At 36.7% G+C, this 25,352-nt stretch overlaps 1 protein-coding gene and 1 long non-coding RNA gene across 11 annotated transcripts in view; one reads left to right on the top strand and one right to left on the bottom strand.

Annotated features, from left to right (window-relative positions):
* BIRC6 (baculoviral IAP repeat containing 6) overlaps positions 1-25,352 on the top strand; it is a 210,533-nt gene that overhangs the window by 154,010 nt on the left and 31,171 nt on the right. For all 10 annotated transcript variants that reach the window (XR_006343615.1, XM_043918289.1, XM_043918288.1 and 7 more), the window contains 2 exons: positions 685-853; positions 15,907-16,117. Coding sequence is in view for 9 of the 10 variants with exons in the window: in XM_043918289.1 (XP_043774224.1) it covers positions 685-853; positions 15,907-16,117 (380 nt within the window). In the remaining variant the exon portion in view is untranslated. The remainder of the gene's footprint in view (positions 1-684; positions 854-15,906; positions 16,118-25,352) is intronic.
* LOC122703806 lies at positions 3,806-25,025 on the bottom strand. The gene is made up of 3 exons (XR_006343616.1): positions 24,895-25,025; positions 24,255-24,257; positions 3,806-3,836 (listed from the first exon to the last, which is right to left on the bottom strand). It is a non-coding gene; the product is annotated as an uncharacterized LOC122703806 (long non-coding RNA).

Raw genomic sequence — 25,352 nt, 5'->3', positions numbered from 1 at the left:
CAAGGTGAACTAGTTTATAAAGTTTTTAATGCAGAATGAGAAGAGTAGGCTCTTAAAGATTAGCTTTTGGGACTTCCCTGGTGGTCTAGAGGCTAAGACTCTGTGCTCCCAATGCAGGGGGCCAGGGTTCAATCCCTGGTCAGGGAACTTGATCCCACATGCTGCAGCTAAGGCTGGGAACAGCCAAATAAATAAATAAAATAAATAAATATTAAAAAAAAAAAAAAAGATTAGCTTTTGTTCCTGCATCAGCTAATTGACTAAAATTAGGGTTTTGTTTTTTATTTTTCCGAGCATTAGGTAAGTCTTTGAGCACTATTTTTGCAGTTCTAGGATAAGCTTATTCTCATATAGACTTCTAAGATTTCATCACCCTTAACTATAAATTAAACCTACTCAGTAAAATAAATAATCTCAAAGTTGCAACTAAGCTTTTAAGTTCATATTCTTAGGTGGATTGCTTCTATATGTCTGGTCATAGCACTGTACATCATCATGAGAAACATATCCTCTTTTGAAAATGTAAAGGAAAAAACTCTCATTTTTAAAACCTGTAGTATGAAGCATTGATTGAGTTGAAAATATATACTCTTCATATTCAGACTGAACATCTAACATAAAATATGGGATTTTAAATTTGTGAAGCTAAGACTCAGTTTTAAATCCATGGATTTTTATTTTTAGGTTCTTGCAAGTTACATAAATCCTGCAAGTGGTGCTGTAAATGGAGAAGCTCAGTCATCTCACGAGAGTAGAGGACAGAACAGTAATGCCCTCCCTTCTGTGCTTCTAGAGCTGCTCAGTCAGTCCTGCCTCATCCCTGCCATGTCATCTTATCTACGAAATGACTCAGGTAAATCACATTGTAACTAGTGCTTTACAGTATCTTAGTGGATGAGTACTTTTGTTTACTTATTTTATCATTAAAGTTATAATGATAAAATATCATTTTTTTCTTTCAATAACCTATAACTGAAAATGATAGGGTAAAGGCTGGCAGCTTCGTGACAATACTGTGATCCAAACCTGGTTAATTGAATTTCTGTGTGTTTTTAACGTTTTTCTTAAACATTAGAATTGCAGACAGTAGTTTTTTGAAGAAAGGCAGATAGATAAACTATACAAGTCTGTAGATACTTGACAATGAATATTAGTTTTTACAAATTCAACTATGAAAGTACTTTAGGTAGATATTTTGCCAGTATTCAACTGATTATCAACTGAAATTGCTTTTTTATTTCCTTGGTTGTGGAATTATCTTCCAAGAAATGTATCCTTTTCTTAAGTAGAATAAAAAGTTTATGTTTTATTTAGACTCTCAGTGACATACAGGTATTGCCAAGAAAAATAAGCAGTTGGCATCTCCTCATTTTAACCTAGATGTTTGTTTACTCACTTTTTAAAACTATCTGCTCTTCTTCTTGTAATTGCTTTTATTCATATTCTTACGCATGAAAATAGACATACATTCAGTTAGATTATTAAGGAAGATTAATAGGTAAGGAAAGCAATGGGAATGAATCTTGAGGTAGTCTGTTTTGATGGTTGGTAGCAGTTTAAATGCAATTAGATTGATAGAAAATGTACTTGTATTTGAGAAGGGATTACTGCTGCTACTCTTCACCTTCCAAAAATTATTATGCTTCCAAACACACTATTTTTGGGACTTCCCTGGCAGTCCAGTGGTTAAACCCTGCACATCCCAATGCAAGGAGTGTGGGTTCAATCCCTGGTAGGGGAACTAAGGTCCCACAAACCTCCTGGTGCAGCAAAAATTAAAAAACAAACAAAAAACACACACCATTTCCCAGCCTACCTCAAACTTCTTATAAAAATATTGGTGTTATATTAAATTGGTTTTTTAAGATTGAGATGTTTGATACATTAGATTTGTCTCTTTTGAAAAAATAGATATCAAATGTACAATATATTTTTTGATAAAGTAAAACATTTGGAGCTGTAAACACTTAAGTACTTCAGATCGGTGCCAAAATTTAATAGTAAATCATTTAGGAAAACTGAACAGAGTAAGATAAGGTTTCTCTTTATCTGCTTCCACATTGTTAAAATATTAATACTTTCACTTTCAAACTGTATGACCTCTCAAAAGGTTTTAATTTTGTCTTGTTCGGAAATTCAAGTTCAATGTCAAGTTCATTCAGAACTTGTTCTGAAATTCAGTCTTTGTGTAACACTGGGCTTTTATCTTTATGGTTTAGAGTCAAAAGGGAAATCTGGTATTACTCTTATTGTTTAAAATAATCTATTCAAGTAGGTGCACTTTCTGGTAAGTGTGTATTTAATAAATAAGCTGTGATTCTGGTAAATATATGGAATTATAGCGAATTTAATACTCTTGGAACTATTTAGAAATTTAGTATTTGCCTTTCCTGGATTATTATTCCAGAGTAAAGAAATTTCTTTGTCCAAAGTTTAGGTATATGCTTGAATCTGGTACTGTGTCCAGTGGTATAATTTCAATTGATAGATTTATACTTGAATGTGGTTGCAAAAATAATTTTGAAATTAGATTCTGGGATAAATAAATATAAAATAATGAACTAAGTTAAGTATGTCATCAGATAATTGTCAGAACACCTCTTAAATTATGTTTTTAGTAATCAAAGAAAATTTTTTGGAGTTTGGGATATATTCTGATCCATCAATTCAGTTCCGTCACTCAGTCCCGTCCAACTCTGCAACCCCACGGACTGCAGCACACCAGGCTTCCCTGTCCATCACCAACTCCCAGAGTTCACTCAAACTCATGTCCATCGAGTCAGTGATGCCATCCAACCATCTCATCCTCTGTCGTCCCTTTCTCCTCCCGCCTTCAGCCTTTCCCAGCATCGAGGTCTTTTCCAATGAGTCAGTTCTTTGCATCAGGTGGCCAAAGGAGTGGAGTTTCAACTTCAGCATCAATCCTTCCAATGAACATTCAGGACTGATTTCCTTTAGGATAGACTAGTTCTTCTTGCAATCCAAGGGACTCTCCAACTCCACAGTTCAAAAGCATCAATTCTTTGACTCTCAGCTTTCTTTATAGTCCAACTCTCACATCCATACATGACTACTGGTAAAACAATAGCTTTGACTAGATGGACCATTGTTGGCAAAGAAATATCTCTGCTTTTTAATATGCTCCCTAGGTTGATCATAGGTTTTCTTCCATGGAACAAGCATCTTTTATTTTCATGGCTGCAGTCACCATCTGCAGTGATTTTGGAACCCTCCAAAATAGTCTGTCACTGTTTCCCCATCTATTTTCCATGAAGTGATTGGACTGGATGCCATGATCTTAGTTTTCTGAATGTTGAGTTTTAAGCCAACTTTTTCACTCTCCTCTTTCACTTTCATCAAAAGGCTCTTTAGTTCTTCTTCGCTTTCTGCCATAAGGGTGGTGTCATCTGCATATCTGAGGTTATTGATATTTCATCCTGCAATCTTGATTCCAGCTTGTGCTTCATCCAGTCCAGCATTTCTCATGATGTACTCTGCATAGAAGTTCAGTAAGCAGGGTGACAGTATGCAGCCTTGATGTACTCCTTTCCCGATTTGGAACCAGTCTGTTGTTCCATGTCCAGTTCTAACTGTTGCTTCTTGAGCTGCATATAGATTTCTCAGGAGACAGGTCAAATGGTCTGGTATTCCCATCTCTATAAAAATTTTCCACAGTTTGTTGTGATCCATACAATCAAAGGCTTTGGCGTAGTCAATAAAGCAGAAGTAAATGTTTTTCTGGAACTCTCTTGTTTTTTGGATGATCCAGCGGATGTTGGCAATTTGATCTCTGGTTCCTCTGCCTTTTCTAAATCCAGCTTGAACATCTGGAAGTTCTCGGTTCCTGTACTGTTGAAGCCTGGCTTGGAGATTTTGAGCATTGTTTGCTAGCCTGTGATATGAGTGCAGTTGTTCGGTAGTTTGAACAGTCTGATCTGTAGTTTTGACAAGCAAGGTATATTATTTAAGTATGCCCATTTATAATATTCTAAATACAAATTGTTTATTTCAGGAAAATATAGCTTTACTGCTTATGTAAATTACCGATTTTGATTAAAATGTTAATTTTTAATGTGACATTTTAAAATCTGAACAAATAACTTCTTGGAACTTAGTAAAATTTTTATTTTATAAAATTAGTCTAAAGTCCATTTTCCAATTTTGTCATTGGTCTGTAGAATATTATTTTTGGCCATTTGGGAATTTGGGGTAAGGAAGAGCATCCAATATAGAACCTTTTATTTCATTTAATTGTCATATCTTTGTTCTCCTTTAATCTGGAAACTTTACCAACTTTTCTTTGTCTTTCGTAATATTGATGACGTTTTGTAGACCATTTTATAGCGTATCCAGCAAGTTGTTTTTTAAGTGTGAGAGCTGTGCTAATAATTTTGTGTAAGGCATTGTATTCAAGAAATGGCTCGCTTATGTTGCTACCATGTAGTATACAAAAACACAAGCCTAATGTAATAGGCTATTTCGGGAGCCACACTGAACTATAGTTAGCGCTTGGAGATTCTTTCCAGGACCCTCCACCAAAACCAAAATCTTTCTGCTTTATTCTGTGAATGTTCTATGTATTCTTATCAACCTTACCAGTTCACTCTGGCAGGCGACATGCCACTTTTCAAATGATCTAAGATTTTTTATTTTCTCCTCAAAACATAGCACTCTGTGTTCCCTCTTAGCCTTTGAGATGTTGTTTTGACCTCTTAATTGCTTTTTAGGAGCCTTTTCCCACCCCACCCCCGCCCCCGCCCCCAGAAAGAAACAAAAGGTTTCACAAAACACAAAAAGTGAATGAGAGGCCAACAAATGCTCAGTAACAACCTTGTGCTGGTCAACTATATGTAACAGATTCAGTAACTTTTTAAGTAGAATTTGTGCAGATTTTACCTTCAAAGAACTTAATTCCAAAAGCTGAATCTATAAAATAGTTGTTAGAAAAATTATAAAACAGTAAATTTGAAGCCACAGCTTTAAAGTAGGTAACTGAAACAAAAAGTGATTTGTATGTTTGTATTAGGCTCTTTATCTCTAGTATCATTTTTTAAACGAATGATAAAAGCCTCTATAGAGAGAAAGTAGTTATTTTTATGAGATTTTTTTTACTAGATACGAAGATCCTCATATGAAGTATGTGTTCATTTTAGTTTCTCTCTCCCCATATTCTGACTTCATTTTGTTGTAGCCATGTTATTTTGAAAATTGCGTGTAAACAGTGACCATTTTTCCTCCAGCAGCTGTTTATATATATGCATGCTATTGAGTAAGCCATCAGTTACCCCACTGGCCACTAGATGGTGGTCTCGTTTCATTGCCAGAAATACTTTGAGCTCAGTTCAGTTCAGTGCAGTCGCTCAGTCCTGTCTGACTCTGCGACGCCATGGACTGCAGCACGCCAGGCTTCCGTGTACATCACCAACTCCCGGAGCTTATTCACACCCATGTCCATTGAGTCGGTGATGCCATCCAGCGCTCTCATCCTCTGTCATCCCCTTGTCTCCCGCCTTCAATCTTTCCCAGCATCAGGGTCTTTTCAGATGAGTCAGTTGCTCGCATCAGGTGGCCAAAGGATCGGAGTTTCAGCTTCACCACCAGTCCTTCCAGTGAATATTCAAGACTGATTTCCTTTAGGATGGACTGGTTGGATCTCCTTGCAGTCCAAGGAACTCTCAAGAGTATTCTCCAACACCACGATTCAAAAGCATCAGTTCTTGGGCGCTCAGCTTTCTTTATAGTCCAACTCACATCCTTACATGAGTACTGGAAAAACCAAAGCTTTGAGTAGATGGACCTTTGTTGGCAAAGTAATGTCTCTGCTTTTTAATACACTGTCTAAGTTGATCATAGGTTTTCTTCCAACGAACAAGCGTCTTTTAATTTCATGGCTGCAGTCACCATCTGCAGTGATTTTGGAGCCCCCCAAAATAAAATCTGTCACTGTTTCCATTGTTTCCCCATCTGTGTGCCGTGAAGTGATGGGACCAGATGCCATGATCTTAGTTTTCTGAATGTTGAATTTTAAGCCAACTTTTTCGCTCTCCTCTTTCACTTTCATCAAGAGGCTCTTTAGTTCTATTCTTCACTTTCTGCCATAAGAATGGTGCCATCTGCATATTTGAGGTTATTGATATTTTTCCCTGCAATCTTGATTCCAGCTTGGGCTTCATCCAGTTCAGCATTTTTCATGATGTATTCTGCATATAAGTTAAGTAAGAAGTACTTTACAGTATGTGAAAAGAGGAATAGCAGGTGAAATGTTAAGAGTCCCTTACCCTCATCTTTCTCATTCCCGTTTTGGAAAATGAGATGTTCCTGTTTTTAGAAAACAGCACCACTCAGCACATTAAATTCCTTGCCACTAATATAGTAGAATATGGTAGAACATTCCAGGAATGTTATCAAGTGTTACAAAATATTTGCCTTTCTAGTTTTTGTTTCATAGTGTCATAATAGGAAGGGGCAAATGAAATCAAGAGAAATTTATTCAGTTGCCCAAGTTTAAGTGTTTAGCCATAATATGGCCATTATTACTAAACTCACATATTTTCAGATTTTAAAAATGATTTAAATAGATTTTTATCAGTACAGAAAAGAAAAATGAGTAGACCTGACATGTTAGAGGAAGGTTGAAATTAGAAGCAGCACAGACCTTTTTAAATTGGGAGGTTTATGAAGTATCTACTAATTTGGCTGATTGTCTTGGCTGAGTGCTGGTATGTGCTAGTATTAAAATTTCATCGTTTTCATTTTATTGGTTTGGTAGCTCTGCAATTAGGTGTAATGGGGCAAAACCCAGTACAGAAGACTTTGTTATACCATCTGATTTTCCTCACACTGGATTAAAAATTACTGTATCTTATCTTAGGTTATTTCCTCTAAAATTCAGTATTTAAATTAATTTTATGAGAGAATAAGTTAATTTTGTTGCTATGCAAATGTGTTAAATATGACCACATTATTTAAATCCAAAAATTATTACTAAGTTTGTTGTGTTTTGTTTAGTCACTAAGTCATATCCATCTCTTTTGTGACCACCATGGACTGTAGCCTGCCAGACTCCTGTGTCCATGGGATTTCCAAGGCAAGAATGCTAAAAAGTTACATAGGAATAAATGTATAGTTGGAACTGTAACTACGTTTCCATGGTTCTCTTTTAAGATATGCATGCTAGTCATGTTACTTGTAGGGATATTGATTGCACATAGTTATGGACTAAGTTTTAGTATTCAGTCACTTAAAAGGATTTTTATTTTACAGAGAAATAATTTAAGGATAACTTAATTAAATATTTGAATAATTTATTTTTTAATTCTCACATTAGTTTTTGTGTCTACTCAGATGAACATTCCATAAACAAATGTTACATTCCTAGATTGTATTGAGGTATTTATACTTTAGGTGAGCCTCTCATTTTGTATTTCTGAAGTTGATCAGAGAAATAAAATCAGCATACACTGAAAAACATCAGAAAAAAACAAGATGTTTTTCTAGGTAGTTAGTATTAATTTTCTCTGTGATAGTACTGCTTACCTACTAATGGATTAATATGAAGCATGCATTTCTTTTGAGAATTTCAGTGTAAATCCAAAGGGAGACAATGATGTTGAAAGTGTTCAGCATTTATTGATGCTGAATAAAACTTTATTTTCCTATATATTTTGCTGGTCAGCTTTCCCATGTTGAAAAAATTTCCCTTTCCTATAATAGGTAGATTATTAGAAACTTAAAGTGAACATAAATGTAAAAGCAATTTGAATGAAAATGATATTCAATATGTAGTTTTAGAAAAATGTTGCATCGTTGGTTTTATGTCTTATTTCAGTTACGGTATCTTGTATGTTTATTGGCATCCAGAAATAAATCTTTATTATCCATATAGTCACTGCTGTGCCTGGAATAAGGCGCTTACCCTGGATGCTGCCCTACAGGCCAGGCACTTGCCCTGGAATGTTATAATTTTCTGGAAATATCCTTTTAAAGATTATCCTTAAAAACAATTTTTTTAAAGCTGTGTTTTGTTTTGATTGAAATCCATGAAAGAGACTTGTCAGAGTGTGATAAAGATATACATAAAAACAGTTACCGAGAGGTTAAGTGCTATTGCATGGGAGACCTCTGTTTGATCCCCAGATCAGGAAGATACCCTGGAGAAGAGAATGGCAACCCATTCAGTGTTCTTGCCTGGAGAATACCATGGATAGAGGAGCCTGGCAGGCTATAGTCCATGTGTCACAAAGAGTTGGACCCAACTGAGCGACTTTCACTTTCTAAGTACTCTCCCAATAATCTTGACATGGTCAAGACAGATTTTTCTTTTTCTTCTTCGTCTTCTTGTTTCTTTACATCTTTTGCTATAATGATGACAGGAGTACCTATTTTCTCAGAAAATCTCTTGATGTAGAGGTAAACAAAAATTGTGAAACAAATCCCTGAGAAAGATATCTTTGAACTGTGTAGTGAAATAGGAAATAAATTTATTATACTTGCGTTTGTTGCATAATTTTTCAGTCTGCATTTCTCTTTTACTGTGATGAAGGTGGTGGAAAATGATGGAAAATAAATGTGTTTTAGTAGAACGTCAAAGAATGTTTTATCATTTTAATAGTTGGATAGAATAATAGAAAATATAATGAAAAGTTACATATTAGATCCCATCATTTATGTGTTCTGGCTCTATATTTAGTAGCTGTAAATACATTTTTTAAGTCTTTTATGTATATTTAATGGGATATGCATACCTAATTCATATACTTAATGTGAATAGCAGTTTATGCCTAAAATGTATAATCACCACATAGTTTAGCCTAAAATACTGAAGTTATTAAATGTCTGAGTTAGTTTTTAAGTATAGTTGATGTATAATATATAAATTATAGGTGTACAAAATAGTGATTCACAAGTTTTAAAGGTTATAGTCCATTTATAGTTATTATAACATATTTGCTACAAATGTCTGAGTTTTAATTAAAAAATAACTTGGGCTATTCAAAAGTCTACAAGCAATAAATGCTGGAGAGGGTGTGGAGAAAAGGGACCCCTCTTACACTGCTGGTGGGAATGCAAACTAGTACAGCCAGTATGGAGAACAGTGTGGAGATTCCTTAAAAAACTGGAAACAGAACTGCCATATGACCCAGCAATCCCACTCCTGGGCATACACACCGAGGAAACCAGATCTGAAAAAGACACGTGCACCCCAATGTTCATCGCAGCACTGTTTATAATAGCCAGGACATGGAAGCAACCTAGATGCCCATCAGCAGACGAATGGATAAGGAAGCTGTGGTACATATACACCCTGGAATATTACTCAGCTGTTAAAAAGAATTCATTTGAATCAGTTCTAATGAGATGGATGAAACTGGAGCCCATTATACAGAGTGAAGTAAGCCAGAAAGATAAAGAGCAATACAGTATACTAATGCATATATATGGAATTTTAAAAGATGGTAACGATAACCTTATATGCAAAACAGAAAAAGAGACACAAATGTACAGAACAGACTTTTAGACTCTGGGAGAAGGCAAGGGTGGGATGTTCAGAGAGAACAGCATTGAAACAAATATACTATCAAGGGTGAAACAGATCACCAACCCAGGTTGGATGCATGAGACAAGTGCTTCAGGGCTGGTGCACTGGGAAGACCCAGAGGGATTGGATGGAGAGGAAGGCGGGAGGGGGGATCGGGATGGGGAACACATGTAAATCCATGGCTGATTCATGTCAGTGTATGGCAAAAACCACTACAATACTGTAAAGTAATTAGCCTCCAACTAATAAAAATAAATCGAAAAAAAAAAGATAACACTATTGCAAATTAAAAAAAATAAAATGTCTTTTCTCTGGAGGAAAAAAAAATCTATGATGTAAGATTATGTGAAAAATCAGGGTTAAAAGTGTATATAACATGAGTACAAATGTGGTCAAATACCAGTCATAGGGGGGAAAAAAGCTCACAGGAAATTCACTGAACACTGCATATGCTTGTTGACTTGGACTAGTGGCATGAAAAATGAGAGTGTTTTTTTCTCATCACAGTTCTCCAAACATTTTGGACACATGGTTTGATTTTTAAAATGAAAAATATGTGTAAGGTTAAAAAACAAATGCTTAGAATGATGTATTAATTTTTTCAGTTAAACATTAATCTCTAGATTTAAATTGGAAAAAAAAATAATTAAAAGAGAAGTGTTCGTTACCCTCCATTGCATCAGGAATGAAGTATTCCCAGATATCCTACTTTAGTCCACAAAGTGATGAATAACTTCTGTTTACCCTCAGAGAAAAACAAGTGAACAAAAAACCTGACAAACTTCCTGATTGAAGGTGGCAAATGTTTTCAGTTCTCTGGAAGGAGTGGGTCTTTTCCATTAGTAATCCATGGTAAATTTCATTGAAACTTTTTGGTTAGAGTTGATAGCTTCTGCCAGTAATAAGCCAAGCAGTAAATGTTTTCCACTTTTTCTTAGAATTATTTTCAGCTTTTATACGTGCTGAATTGTGTGTTTCATGAAAAAATGACTAATCTCTATGATTATGTCTTACAAATTTCTTCTCACCAACCTTTACCCTATTCTGTTTCTTTCCAGCAATTTGAATATGATTTTCCCCACTGAAATGTTTTTCCACATACAGAAAATGGGAATTTTATTCTTTTACCCAGTACTGGTTACTCCTTTCAAAATAGAACATTTCTCTAACTGAAATAATTATATAGTAGTGTCACACACCTGTATCTGTAGTTGTTGATGGTAAATTCCAAGGTATCTTTCAAGCATTGCATAATTTAGCCAACAGGTACATCTGAGGATCCGAAGGATAGTGACTTTACTTGCTTGGGGGTAAGCAGTAACATGAAATGCGCAGTTGGCACTTGCTGAGTGAAGAAGTTGCTGTAAGCCCTTTGCGACATGGCAGTGCGTGGCACTGTTGTGGTTCTGCTTTTCTTTGTCAGGCTCGTCACGTTTAATCCTGTAGTGATGATGAATGATGACGTGTGCTGTGGGAAAGGACACCTCAGGGTTTTCTGATGAAGATCTGTGTGGCAAAATATAGAAGTACAGAATTCAGGATTGAAATACTTGTATTTTGTACTCATCTGTATTTTATCATCAAGAGGCTGTTACGTTTATTGACTCCTTTTGTTTGCTGACCACCCAGACATGTTAGTTTAAAAGTGCCTGTCTTAAAAAGAGAGCAAAAACTAGCTCACCCTTAGTTTTCCAGATTCCCCTTCCTGGAGATATTCAGAAATAAGTCTTAGAAGGAAAACCGGAATAATGTAAATCAGATATGAATAACCATTTTTCAGGTTCTAGACATAAGCATGGATTGCTGGATGCATTAATATCTGGGTGGAATTTGACATTAAAATAAGGACACTTGTTTATGTAACTGACTGTTGTCAAGAAAGTGGAAATATATAAAAGCTTCATTTTTTAAGCTGAAAATTTGTCATAAGAAATGACATAGTACTGAAATTTATTTCATGTTCTTTGTAAATCAGACCCATAAATGTATGTCTCACTTGTGTTTACTGTTCTCAATCTCATTATCCACTGCCTGTTATCTTGCTTCCACAGCTTTTGCTTCTGTCCCTCCTTAATATGAAGAGACTGTCTTAACTTTCGGTAGTTTAAGATTCCTAGTTGGAATCTACTTGAATAAATCTAGTTGAATAAAATAAACACCAATACGTAAAAGGAAGTATCATGTTTCACTTAACTTTGAAGAGCTGTCTTATTTTCTCTATGGCTGTTTAGTTCCAGATTTTAAAGTTTTAAAAAATTATCTACCATTCATGTCTGTCAGATTCTTTTCCCCACCTGTCTTCTGTATTGAGTTTTAGCATGTAGGCTGTCCTCAGCTTTATTTGGATAATGGAGAAGTAGCTTCTCATTTTGTGGGGGTTTTTTTGTTGTTCTTGGTAACTTTATAACCATTTATTTTAAAAAACATCAGTGTGTCTTGGATTACTTATATTGCATAATTTTATGTAAAGTACTTTTATTTTAGATAGTTTATTTTTAAATTGTTAGACTAATGTTTTAAAAAATTAACAGACTAAGATTTTTGAAGGAGCTTTGCGTTTACAGAACACCGAGCACTGCCCCTCCGCCCAGTGTCCTGTCACTTATATCTTGTGTTAGTGTGGTGTGTGTGGGTGCTCGGCTGTGTCTGACTCTTTGTGACCCCGTGGACTTGCCCGCCAGACTCCTCTGTCCATGGATTTTCTCAGCAAGAATACTGGAGTGGGTTGCCATTACCTTCTCCAGGGGATCTTCCTGACCCAGGGATTGAAGCAGCGTCTCCTGCTTTGGCAGGCAGATTCTTTACCACTGAGCCACCTGATAATCTATGTTAGTGTGGTACATGGTACAACTGATGAACTAAGAGCGACATATTTTTAACTGAAGTCAATATATTAGAGTTTACTCTTTGTATTACACAGTTCTGTGGGTTTTGACAAATGCCTAGTATTGTGTGTGTCACCATTGCAGTATCATACAGTATTATTAGAAATTATAAGAAATTCTGTCTGTTCTATGTATTCATTCCACCCTCTTTCTCTATCTCCCCAGTGAAACCTCTAGTCACCACTAATCCTTTTTCTGGCTGCATTCAGTTTAGTTCAGTTCAGTCGCTCAGTCGTGTCCGACTCTGCGACCCCATGAATCGCAGCACACCAGGCCTCCCTGTCTATCACCAACTCCCAGAGTTTACTCAAACTCATGTCCATTGAGTCGGTGATGCCATCCACCCATCTCATCTATTTCGTCCCCTTCTGCTCTTGCCCCCAATCCCTCCCAGCAGCAGGGTCTTTTCCAGTGAGTCAACTCTTCGCATGAGGTGGCCGAAGTATTGAAGTTTCAGCTTCAGCATCAGTCCTTCCAATGAACACCCAGGACTGATCTCCTTTAGGATGGACTGGTTGGATCTCCTTGCAGTCCAAGGGACTCTCAAGAGTCTTCTCCAACACCACAGTTCAAAAGCATCAATTCTAAGGTGCTCAGCTTTCTTCACAGTCCAACTCTCACATCCATACATGACCACTGGAAAAACCATAGTCTTGACTAGACGGACCTATGTTGGCACAGTAATATCTCTGCTTTTTAATATGCTGTCTTTGCTTCCAAGGAGTAAGCATCTTTTAATTTCACGGTTGCAGTCACCATCTGCAGTGATTTTGGAGCCCAAAAAAATAAAGTCTGACCGTGTTTCCACTGTTTCCCCATCTATTTGCCATGAAGTGATGGCTCCATAGTTTTTCCCTTTTCAGAATGTCATTAGTTGGAACCGTGCACTGTAAACCTGTTCAGATTGGCTTCTTTTACTAAGCAGTATGTATGCATTTAAGTTTCCTCCATGTCTTTTCTTTTGTAGCTCTTTTTTTTTTTTTTTTTGCAGAATAATATTCCATTGTATGGTTACACAACAGTTTGTTTATCCAGTAACCTTTTGATGAACATCTTGGCTGTTTCCAGCTTGGAGAAGTTATGAACAAAGCTGCTACAAACGTTCATGTACACATTTTGTTATCATTTCTGTTCCATTGATCTATTTTTCACCAGTACTACATTCTCTTGATTATTGTAGCTTTATAGTGTGTTTTGAAGTCTGATTCTGTTAGTCCTTCCACTTTGTTCTTCTTCTTCAGTGTTTACTCATTGATAGACATTTGAGTTGTTTATACCATTTGTCTATTGTGAATAATGCTTCAGTGAATGTGAATCTACAAGTACTATTTCCGCTCCTCCTTTCAGTTGCTTTGGGTTTTTACTTAGGAGTGGAAGTGCTGGCTCACATGGTAGTAAGTTATTTCTTTACTTTTTAGATTACAGCGATCTAAGTGCATGTGAGACGGCAGGGAGCTCGTGGTGGTTTTGATTTGCATTTCCCTGATGACTAATGGCAGTGTGTTTATTGGCCATTTACACATCATTTTTGGAGAACTATCTATTCAGATCCTCTGTTTCGTAAGTGAGGCCTAGGCAGAAGGAAGCATCTGTAATAGAATGTGGGCATGTAAAATAATGTCAAATCTGTTATCACTTTACTTGTCCACCTGTTTACATAAGTCTAGCCTTTTCATATCCTCACAAATATTAATGTTGTGTTTTATGCCTATCAGTTAACTTTGGCTTGTTCTTTATAACATAGGATTTTAACTTGAATTTCCTGAAAACTCTAGTGTACTATGTTATAGTATAGAGTTATAATAAAAAGTAGCATTAGGTCATAAATTAAGAAAGAAGCTTCAAATATAACCAAATATATGGCTCAGTGGTAAAGACTCTGCTTGCCAGTGCAAGAGATACAGGAGACGCAGGTTCAATCCGTGAGTTGGGAAGATCCCCAGAGAAGGAAATGGCAAGCCACTCTAGCATTCTTGCCTAGAAAATCTCATGGACAGAGGAGCCTAGTGGGCTATACAGTCCATGGGGTCACAAAGAGTCGGACCGGACTGAGTGAGCATGCGCACATGTGAATTTTATGTTTAAAGATGGAGAGTAAAATTTCAAGTAAGTGAAGAAAGAATGAGCAGTCATACTTTTTAACCCTGTTCTCTGCATCATTACTGGAAGGTGTGAAACAAGGGCCTACTCCTCCTTAACTTTGAACAGCTCACTGTTTGTCTTCACATTACCAGAACTCATTTTTTAAGCCATTCCTTTACATACCTTGCCAAACAAAGTCCAGAATTCTGGATGAGGCTTCATCCGTCCCCATACCTAACCCCAGTATAAGTGCTATGGGCAGTGAGACAGTTTCTTCCTCGAGCCGGTACTCCCTAGTTCTCCTTCCCTGTTTGAATCTTCTATTTAGCATTCATTGTACTTAGTAATGTCTAAAAAAAGTTTTACTCACTTGGTCTTCTCTACCTTGAATATAAGCTACATGAAGGCAAGGATTTTTGCTTGTTTTCTTCACTGCTATATTCCCAGCCTGTCCAGTAGGTTTTCAGTAAATAATTAAGGAATAACTAATATAATAAATAATAAAGTTATGAATTAACTTTTTTCAGTAACTGCTATTGGAAAAATGTTGTTAGGTCCTTAACTCACATGATTCACAAAAGGAAATTCCACTTGGGAGGAAGCCACAAAACCTAACAAAACAGCTTATAAAAGCTTTCGAAGCAATAAATGTTCTTAGAGCATGGAATCCATTGTTAGATGCATGTAGTTTAAAGAAAAAAATTCATTTGATTTATAGCTGACAACTAAAAGCTAGCACTGTCAACTTTCTCTTCCCTAACAAGCTGATTTATTGAATTTTGCTTTTGATAAACTGTGGCTGTATCATTCTGCTTTACCTAAGATACAATGGTTTCCTTTCAATTTAATTTGAAAAAATATATTTCTATGTCATACTAATAAATGTATTTACTGCCCTAATGTATTATTTGGACTGTTTAATCATTTTTATCTGTGATACAACTGAGTAGTTACTTGGGACCTCCCTGGTGATCCAGTGGTTAAGCATCTGCCTTCCAATACAGCGGACACGAGTTCCATCTCTGCTTGCGGAGCTGAGATCCCACATGCCGTAGGGCCACTGAGCCTGGGCACTGCAACTAGAGAATGCCAGCGCCACCGCTGCGAGCCGGTGCCCGCACTGAAAGACGCCCGTCCAGCGCCTCAGAGACCCAGCACAGCCAAGGACTGTAGCAAATTACTTAGTTTCTTGCTGTCTCCCAGCTCTGTGCCCTGTTCATTTTGTTGTTGCTATTCCCTAAAAGCGCCTCTTACATTCTGTACATTGATGCTTCACAGACATCTACTTCAGTCCATTTACCAACCTACCAGTTAATCTCAAGGTTGAAGTAGAAGCTACATTGCTGTGGACTTAACTTTTGTATTGCGCATGGGCTCATTTTATACTTTTCCTTCTTACAGTTCTCGACATGGCAAGACACGTGCCGCTCTATCGCGCTCTGCTGGAATTGCTCCGGGCCATTGCTTCCTGTGCATGCATGGTGCCCCTCTTGTTGCCTCTTTCTGCAGAGAATGGGGAAGAGGAAGAAGAACAGTCGGAGTGTCAAACTTCCGTTGGTACCTTATTAGCCAAAATGAAGACCTGTGTTGATACCTACACCAACCGTTTAAGGTACTGTTCATTTCTTTTGACCTTGGCTTTTATGATCTTTTTAAAAATAACTTTGTTCATTTAAAAAAATGATATATGCTGATTAAATACACATATACACAAGCTAGTAATAAAACTATGAAGAAAAAGTATCCACCAAACCCTACACTCAAATGTTTGTTACAGTGGCTTACCAGACATCTCCATCTGAGGTCTTATAGCTGTAGGTAGAGTTTTTGTTAAATGTTATCACGTTGTACCTATTAGACAAATAGATGCTAATTTCACTCAATATTGAGGTAGAAGACACCTTCACTCTCAGTAAATACATATTGCTAATATTGTTCTTAATATTACTTACCCATCTTTTCATGGACATTTGGGTTCTTTCTAATTTGTAACAACCTCTTACATCTTTTGGGATCTGTAGAAATTTCTGCAGAGTAGATTCATAGAATTAGAACTGTTGGATTTATGGATTACTACTGTTTCATTTTGATATATACATTATAATGTATGCTATAATGTTTTTGAGAAGAAGAGGATTTATTTGTTGGAGTTAAAATACAGTTAGTATTTTATCTTCATAGAAAATTGAATTTTTAAATGAATCTTTGGTTTAAGTTTATACCTTGCTAGAAATCAGATGATAGTTCTCTCAACAAAAACTTTAAAAATAACCTTTTCCTGGTAACTTTTTCCATTCTCTTAGCAGAATCTGTCTAGTGGTTGTTAGTTTCACTGAAAAGAGATGGCATAAATTCTGATGTTTGCATAAAAATTTAGAATTAGGCTAGAGGAAGTTTATTCCTTTCTTAGTGGTCTTTTGAATCAGTTAATCTTCTTTTTCATCTTTGCAATGTGTTTGTCTTACATGTTCTCACTTAATTTTTTAAGAACCTAAAATTTGAGAATCACAGAATATCAAATGTTGTCAGAGAATTAGTCATTGGAGGAATGTCAGCCTTCATTTCTCAGAAGAAATCAACTTCTCAGATTATCCTGACTCTGTTAGTTTTATTGTATTATCATTATTTAGAAACTGGTGGCTCACTGCCGGGCAATAAGAATCATAAATTAGAGAGGAGATTAAAGAAGAGCCAGTTGGTAGCAATATAAAAAGATGTAGGTTCATACTCTTTCCAGGGAAGGAAAATGTAAAGGTATATTTTCTTTGATAGTGTGAGGTTTTTTTCTGTTGTAGAGAAGAAAATAATACTGTCTTTGGTCTCATTTTTCATTACAGCAAAAGTCTTTGTAACTGGTAACCTAGGCAGCTAACATAATTATACAAAAATAATGTGGCATTATCAGACTAAAGATCTGATTTTCTTTTCTAATTGAGCTAAGTTACTGGAATGTTTACAATCAGATTGCCTTCTTTGCTACTTTATTGTTTATAAATTAATGTATATCCTGTTCTTGAATTAATGTATATACTGTTCATATAACATGTAGTATAATTTTTTTAACTGCATAAAATGTATTAAGTAATGATTGACTACAAAAATTTAATTGCAGAGAAGGATAACTGAATTTCATTTAACAGGCACTCTTTATTTTTACCTGGAAAAAGATATTCTTTAAAATCTTTCAACAACAAAAAAAATGACACTTCAGACTTCTGAATTCTTTACCAGCAAAACATACATGTAAAGATCATAATGACTGTTCACAGAGATAATTTCATTTTTTATTTTATCTTTACAGTAACCTTGTGCAGTTAACTTTTTAAAAGCTATTTTACTGACAAAGAAACACTGACAGAGTTTTACATAGAGTTTGAATATGCTTCATGAAGATCCCTCATTGTATCTGTTAATTTTTTACATATATATATATATATATAAAATACAGCCTCTCTTAGAAAAAGAAGCTAACAAAGATGTACATATTATAACATTCTTACTTTCCTTTCAAACTTTTCCACCTTGAGAACTCATTTTCCACTTCCCAGAAGGGAAAATCTGCTCTTTTACAGCTTGTCAAAACTTAAGATACACTTCTTTTCATATTTTCATCAGTATAGAACTCTAATAAAGTGAACAGTATAGTACAATTTCCTGCAAAGTTTATACTCACTGAAGTTGACCTAAATTCATTTTTAACACTGTTTTAAGATGCAAAGCTTCCCCCTCCCACTCCCTTCTACCTGCCTCCCAACCCCCAAGTGTATTTAAAAAAAAAAACAAAACAGAAAACCAGGATACTCAGAAGAGAATAGTCAAGGCAAATATGTTGTTTACGTATGTATCATTTTTAGAGTATGTTTTAGTGCTTCATCAGGTTTGTAGTTAACAGTTTTGAAAGTAATGTGTAGGTGTACCACAGCTCAGAACATTTTTACATTATTTTTGTCTCTTTTTCTCAGTAAGAAATAAGTGGGTAGGGTGCTGTGCCTGTGGGCGATTCCTTGTGAAGTCCTGGCCATGTCTGCACCTGGGGGCTCTAGGAAAAAAATGTTAGGGTAAATAAAGTACATCTATTTAGTAGACGTACTAGTTTACTAATTATGTTCATGTATTTATTGTATTGCCCTTTTTTTGGTCTTATTTCTCATTTGTTACTTGTTTTTCCTTTCTTAAAGCCAAGTTTACATAAAAGGCATGCATTTTATTTTTCCTTCCAAATGAAATTTTAATTTGGCACTCTTTGGTCATCTTAGATAAACAAAAAGTAGATTCTCTGTGTAATTTGCAGGTCTCTAAATGATAACTGTGCTTACATGTAATAATTTACATTGAAATTGTTTTCTCTATATATGTTATACTTACAGTTTTTATATTTTGTAGATGAAGGAGATTAAAAGGTTTTGCCCAAGTCCAAAGTTTACTTTCACTGGTTGGAATAACCTAGTTAAGATTATTCTATCTTGAGGACAGTACATAAACTCAGCTAATGTTGAACTCAAAGCTCAAAATAATGATGGAGATTATGTAGGTTTGCTGGCTCTCCCGCCTCAAGCCTGCAACTTTCTATAAGAGGAAATAGGAGAATATTATTATTTATCTTTATCTTTTATCTTTTTTTTAATCTTTCTTTTATCTAATTTGTGTTTTAGAAACTTGCAGTTATATTCAGATAGGGGAGATCTGGCTTGGTCACAAGAGCATGACTGATTTTGCTCTTTCAACAGATATTTATTGAATGTTCATCAGAGGATAACAAGAAAATTTGGCCTTTTTCCAAGAGGCTGACAAATAATGTGGGAAACAATAATTAGACAGTTTTAATAACAAGTACATGATATATGGAAAGTTTAACACATTATTGGAGCATCAAGTCAGTTTTGGAAACCCAAAGAATATGTAAGAGTTGGCTAAATAAGAGGTGCAGGGGACTGGTATACCAGACTGTGTGAGGAATGTTCGCAGGAAAATTCAGGAAAATGTAAGGAATGAAGAAGTCTGGTGTGCCTGGGTGTCCTTTGGGTGGGAGGTAGGGGTGGGAAATGAATGGAGAGGAAAACGGGGGTTTGAAGAACTTCATGGATATGTTGTTGTGCTCAGTTGTGTCCATCTCTTTGCAACCCCACGGACCGTAACCCACCAGGCTCCTCTGTCCATGGGGATTCTCCCAGGCATGAGTACTGGAGTGGGTTGCCATGCCCTCCTCCAGGGGATCCTCCCAACCCAGGGATCAAACCCAGGTCTCCCTCATTGCAGGCGGATTCTTTACCGACTTAACCACCAGGGAAGCCCAGCTTCATAGGTACCTGTTTTAGATGTGTTGAGCCCTTGAAAGGATTTCAGCAGAGATCTATTCAGATTTGCATTATAAAAAAAGATCGTCTTGCAGTATAGCAGAATGGTGGGGTGTGAGTTAAAAGAAGACTGAATTGCCACAGAAGAGGTTGTCTTCCTTTCTGTCTTGGCAGTTGAGCTGTGTGTGTCCTCTCCCATCCTGCCGTTCTGGGACTGCGGATTTGAGTCCATTAGGATTCTTGCCCTTATACTGTGGATTTCATAAAGACAGTTAGTTCCTGGGTAGAAACACTTTCTATGATTCAGATGTTTGACTTTATAAAAGCAATAATGTAACTCAGGCTTTAAATTAACTATTAACTACATTATTCTGCCTATGTGTTAATCTCAGTGACTGCAAATTTATCCCTAGGGATCTCCTTCAAAAAGTGCAAGTGCTATAGGACAAATGGTTTCCTTTGTTAGTATACAATAATCTGAAGTCTGTAATCCTGTGCAGAAATTTTCCAGTACTAATCCTACTGGGTTGTTTTACTGAAGACAGAAAGCAATCGTCTCTTGACTTTAAAGAGACTAAGAATCGTTAGCAGAGATTCTAAAATCCTTTTCTTTTTTTTTTTTTCAATTTTCGGCCGTGCTGGATCTTCATTCTGCACAGGCGTTTTCTCCAGGCGCGATGAGTGGGGGCTGCTCTCTAGTTGCGGCGCGCAGGCTTCTCACTGTGGTGGCTTTTCTTCTTACTGAGCGTGGGATCTCGGGCCTGCAGCCTTCAGTAGTTGTGGCACGTGGGCGCCACAGTTGCAGCTCATTTCCTGAAAGCTGTCATCCAGCTAAGGTTGTGTATATGTAGAGAACTTATATGACAGTAAGTAGGCCTTAGATTTAATTTTTCTGGAGCCTTTTATCTGTTATTATTTTAGACTTACTTAAATCTAAAAAGAGTGTCATGTAATAATGGGATTTTTCTTAATCTGATCAAATAAACCATTTTCGTGGTTGAAAATTGAAGGAAATTTTTCGTGGTAGAAATTCTTGTCAGAGCTTCAACATTATGAGGAAGAACTTTCAAATCTTGTACCACCTGTGCTTTTGGTAGAATCTTTCTTTAGATCAGGTAACTTAATTAAACCAAACATTTATTTAAAGAGAAAATTTCAAATTACTAACATAGCAGAATAACGAGTATCAACTGCCAAAATTAAGTCAGTATCATTTGCCATCATTTGGCAAATGATAAGTGTTAAAGTCAATAAACTGAATTTTTTAAAAGTTAGTGTCTGACTCCATTGTCTGGCCTGTTTTCTATTTTAAGAAAGAAGATTTAACAAATAAGTAGTTACCAAAGGCTTACTGAGACCTTTCTTTTCATTGGTAAAAGATTGTCATTTTCTCACTCTTGATTCAGTTGACTGATACTGTGTCTAATTGCCACTTAATGTTTTCTCATGCTTTGGGAAACTCTATTAATAGGATATATCTTCCAGTCCTCTAAAAGTAATGGCATTTTACAAATAAAAACTATTTTTAAAAAAAAACTAACAAAATTTAAAAGGAATGGGACCCTGTCCATTCATGATCTTAGTCGTCTGCCTTTTGCATGCTAAGTCACTTCAGTTGTGTCCAACTCTTTGTGATCCTGTGGACTGTACCCTACCAGGCTCCCTGTCCATGAGATTCTCCAGGCAAGAATACTGTAGTGAGTCTCCATGCCCTCCTCCAGGGGATTTTCCCGACCCAGGGATCAAACTCACGTCTCCTATGTCTCCTGCATTGGCAGGCAGGTTCTTTACCACTAGCGCCACCTGGGAAGCCCTATTTTGCCTTTTATCTGTGTTAATTGGGAAAAACTAAAGTTAGCAGAAACCAAGCTAGCCGAGCTTTTGTTTTATATGTGACCGCAATTTAGAGTGGTATTTTGGTTCTCATCCTCACCTTAATATTTTCACAGAGAATAGCTGGTTCTTAACTTAACATGCTTCTCTTTTTATTTTTCACTTTCCTGCTCACTAAGATAACCCAGTGTCCTCCTCTGGCTGTCTGTGTAGTGAAGCACTTTATAACTACATCTGTTATGATGTTCCAGGATTTTGTTCTTTTCCTTCAAGGCAGACTTCTTATTTCAGAATACTCTCCTGGGTTATTAAAATTTATATAAAGAAGCAAATGATCCTTTAGTCTGTCATGGGGGCACTTGTACTTTAATAAAGGATAAATCAGGTAATGCTTGAGTGAAGGAATGTATAGGAGATGTATTAGCTGGGTTGCCTTCTTTCACGTGGCATGCTGAGGGGTAGACTAGGTAGAACCAATACTGCATTACAGCCATATTAACAAACTGTCTGTGCATCCAAGGCTGCAGTAAGAGTGATTGCTTGAGGAGAAACTGAGTTGGCACAGTGGAACAACACCATTCAACTGAATGCCTTTTAAAGCTGTTCTGTAATTAGGAGTTTTTGCTGTTACACGTAATAACATATGAGATAATTATATATGCATGTAATATGCACACAAATACATATATCTGAAAAGTACCTTTCTGATTTTTAGTATTTGAAATAATAGACTATAAGATGTGTTTCAGACTTTCTTGATTATAATTATACCTTAATAATAAAATTATTATCTCTTGTGGGTGAGAGTTTGGTGACTGATAATTACAGTACTCTGATGAGGTTGGTGTGAAGAAAGAGCTCTATTCAAGGAACAATTGTAGTTCTAGTTTATTATGTTCATCTTTCCTGGCAAGATTAACCTGTTGACATGGCAAAGTGGCAGCTAGGAGTAATTTATTGAGATTTAGTCTGTCTTTAAAACAAGTTGTTAAATATTCACTATACAGATTGCTTTAACTTCCTAAAGATAACAATATTTTAATATTCTTTTATTCACAAGTCTATAGTTTTACTGTCTACACCTCTCCTAATAAGTCCTCTCAAGATTGACAATTTGCAGTAACTATATAGAGTTCATTTGAATCTAATAGTTAACATAAATAAACTGATTGACATTGCTGTTGCCTGATTATATTAATAAGCATTTATATTAGACAAATCAGAAATAACAGATAGTCCATAGAATTCTCCAGGCCAGAATACTGGAGTATGTAACCTTTCGCTTCTCCAGGGGATCTTCCCAACCCAGGGATTGAATGCAGGTCTCCCGTATTGCAGGCAGATTCTTTACCAGCTAAGCCATAAGGGAAGCCCAGAAGTATTGCAGTGGGTAGCCTATCCCTTCTCCAGTGGATCTTCCCAGCCCAAGAATCGAACCGGGATCTCCTGCATTGCAGGTAGATTCTTTACCAACTGAGCTATCATGGAAGCCCTTAAATATCCATGGAATTCTCCAGGCCAGAGTACTGGAGTGTGTAGCCGTTCCCATTTCCGAGGGATCCTCCCAGCCCTGGGATCGAACCCAGGTTTCATTGCACATGGATTCTTTACCAGCTGAACCACAAGGGAAGCGCAACATTCTTTAGAAAGCACTAAAGACTAGGCACAGTGTATTACTTCAGTATAGATGTGTTTCACGTTCAGCACTTTGCATCTTTTGTCTAAAACAGACAAGATGTAGATAGTTAATTATAAGGATCTTTTGAGCAATTTGTTTCTGAATATATAATAACATGTTTTGTACACCTGTTTTAGACCATTTGAAAACATAACTGTCTTATAAGCATAAATGTAATTTTCTACTTCGGCCATTTTCTAACATCATCTCTTATATAAAATTTAAGCAAATTGGAACATTTCAGGATGCCGTCATAAGGAAATTTTGCCCTTTTTTCTTATTCAGTTGAAAGTTTTTATAATAATTTGAACAAAAATGGGGAAGTGGTTGATTTAAATATTGGTTCTAATTAATTTCATTTGCCTCAATAACATTAAGTAGTTTTCAGTTCAGTTCAGTCGCTCAGTCATGTCTTGACTCTTTGTGACCCCATGGACTGCAGCACGTCAGGCTTCCCGGTCCATCACCAACTCCCAGAGCTTGCTCAAACTTATGTCCATCGAGTCAGTGATGTCATCCAACCATCTTATCCTCTGTCATCCCTCCTCCTCCTGCCTTCAGTCTTTTCCAGCATCAGAGTCTTTTCCAGTGAGTCATTTCTTCCCATCAGGTGGCCAAAGTATTGGAATTTTAGCTTCAACATCAGCCCTTCCAATGAATATTCGGGGCTGATTTCCATTGGGATTGACTAGTGGATCTCCCTGAGGTCCAAGGATTCTAAAGAGTCTTCTCCAACACCACAGTACAAAAGCATCAATTCTTTGACACTCAGCTTTCTTTATAGTCCAGCTCTCACATCCATACATGACTACTGGAAAAACCATAGCTTTGACTAGACAGACTTTTGTTGGCAAAGTAATCTGTCTGCTTTTTAATATGCTGTCTAGGTTGATCATAGCTTTTCTTCCAAGGAGCAAGTATCTTAATTTCATGGCTGCAGTCACCATCTGCAGTGATTTTGGAGCCCCAAAAAATAAACTGTCGCTGTTTCCACTGTTTCCCCATCTGTTTGCCATGAAGTGATGGACCCAGTGGCCATGATCTTAGATTTCTGAATGCTGAGTTTTAATCCAATGTTTTCACTGTCCTCTTTCACTTTCATCAAGAGGCTCTTTAGTTCTTCTTCGCTTTCTTCCACAAGGGTGGTGTCATCTGCATATCTCAGGTTATTGATATTTCTCCTGGCCATCTTGATTCCAGCTTGTGCTTCATCCAGTCCAGCATTTCTCATGATGTACTCTGCCTATAAGTTAAATAAACAGGGTGACAATATGTAGCCTTAACATACTCCTTTTCCTATTTGGAACCAGTCTGTTGTTCCATGTCCAGTTCTAACTGTTGCTTCCTGACCTGCATACAGATTTCTCAGGAGGCAGGTCAGGTGGTCTGGTATTCCCATCTCTTTCAGAATTTTCCACAGTTTGTTGTGATCCACACAGCCAAAGGCTTTGGCATAGTCAATAAGGCAGAAGCAGATGTTTTTCTAGAACTCTTTTAATTTCTTGATGATCCAGCGGATGTTGGCAATTTGATCTCTGGTTCCTCTGCCTTTTCTAAATCCAGCTTGAATACCTGGAAGTTCACTGTTCACGTACTGTTGAAGCCTGGCTTGGAGAATTTTGAGCATTACTTTGCTAGCATGTTAGATGAGTACAGTTGTGCGGTAGTTTGAACATTCTTTGGTATTGCCTTTCTTTGGGATTGTAATGAAAACTGACCTTTTCCAATCCTGTGACCACTGCTGAATTTTTCAAATCTGCTGGCATATTGGGTGCAGCACTTTCAGAGCATCATCTTTTAGGATTTGAAATAGCTCACCTGGAATTGCATCACCTCCACTAGGTTTGTTTGTAGTGATGCTTTCTAAGGCCCGCTTGCCTTTGCCTTCCCACATGTCTGGCTGTAGGTGAGTGATCACACCATCATGGTCATCTGGTTCATGAAGATCTTTTTTGTGTAGTTCTTCTGTGTATTCTTGCCACCTCTTAATATCATCTGCATCTGTTAGGTCCATACCATTTCTGCCCATCATTATGCCCATC

The sequence above is a fragment of the Cervus elaphus genome, chromosome 11, assembly GCF_910594005.1.
Source record: "Cervus elaphus chromosome 11, mCerEla1.1, whole genome shotgun sequence".
NCBI lineage: Eukaryota > Metazoa > Chordata > Mammalia > Artiodactyla > Cervidae > Cervus > Cervus elaphus.
This window is presented reverse-complemented; position numbering and strand designations above follow the sequence as displayed.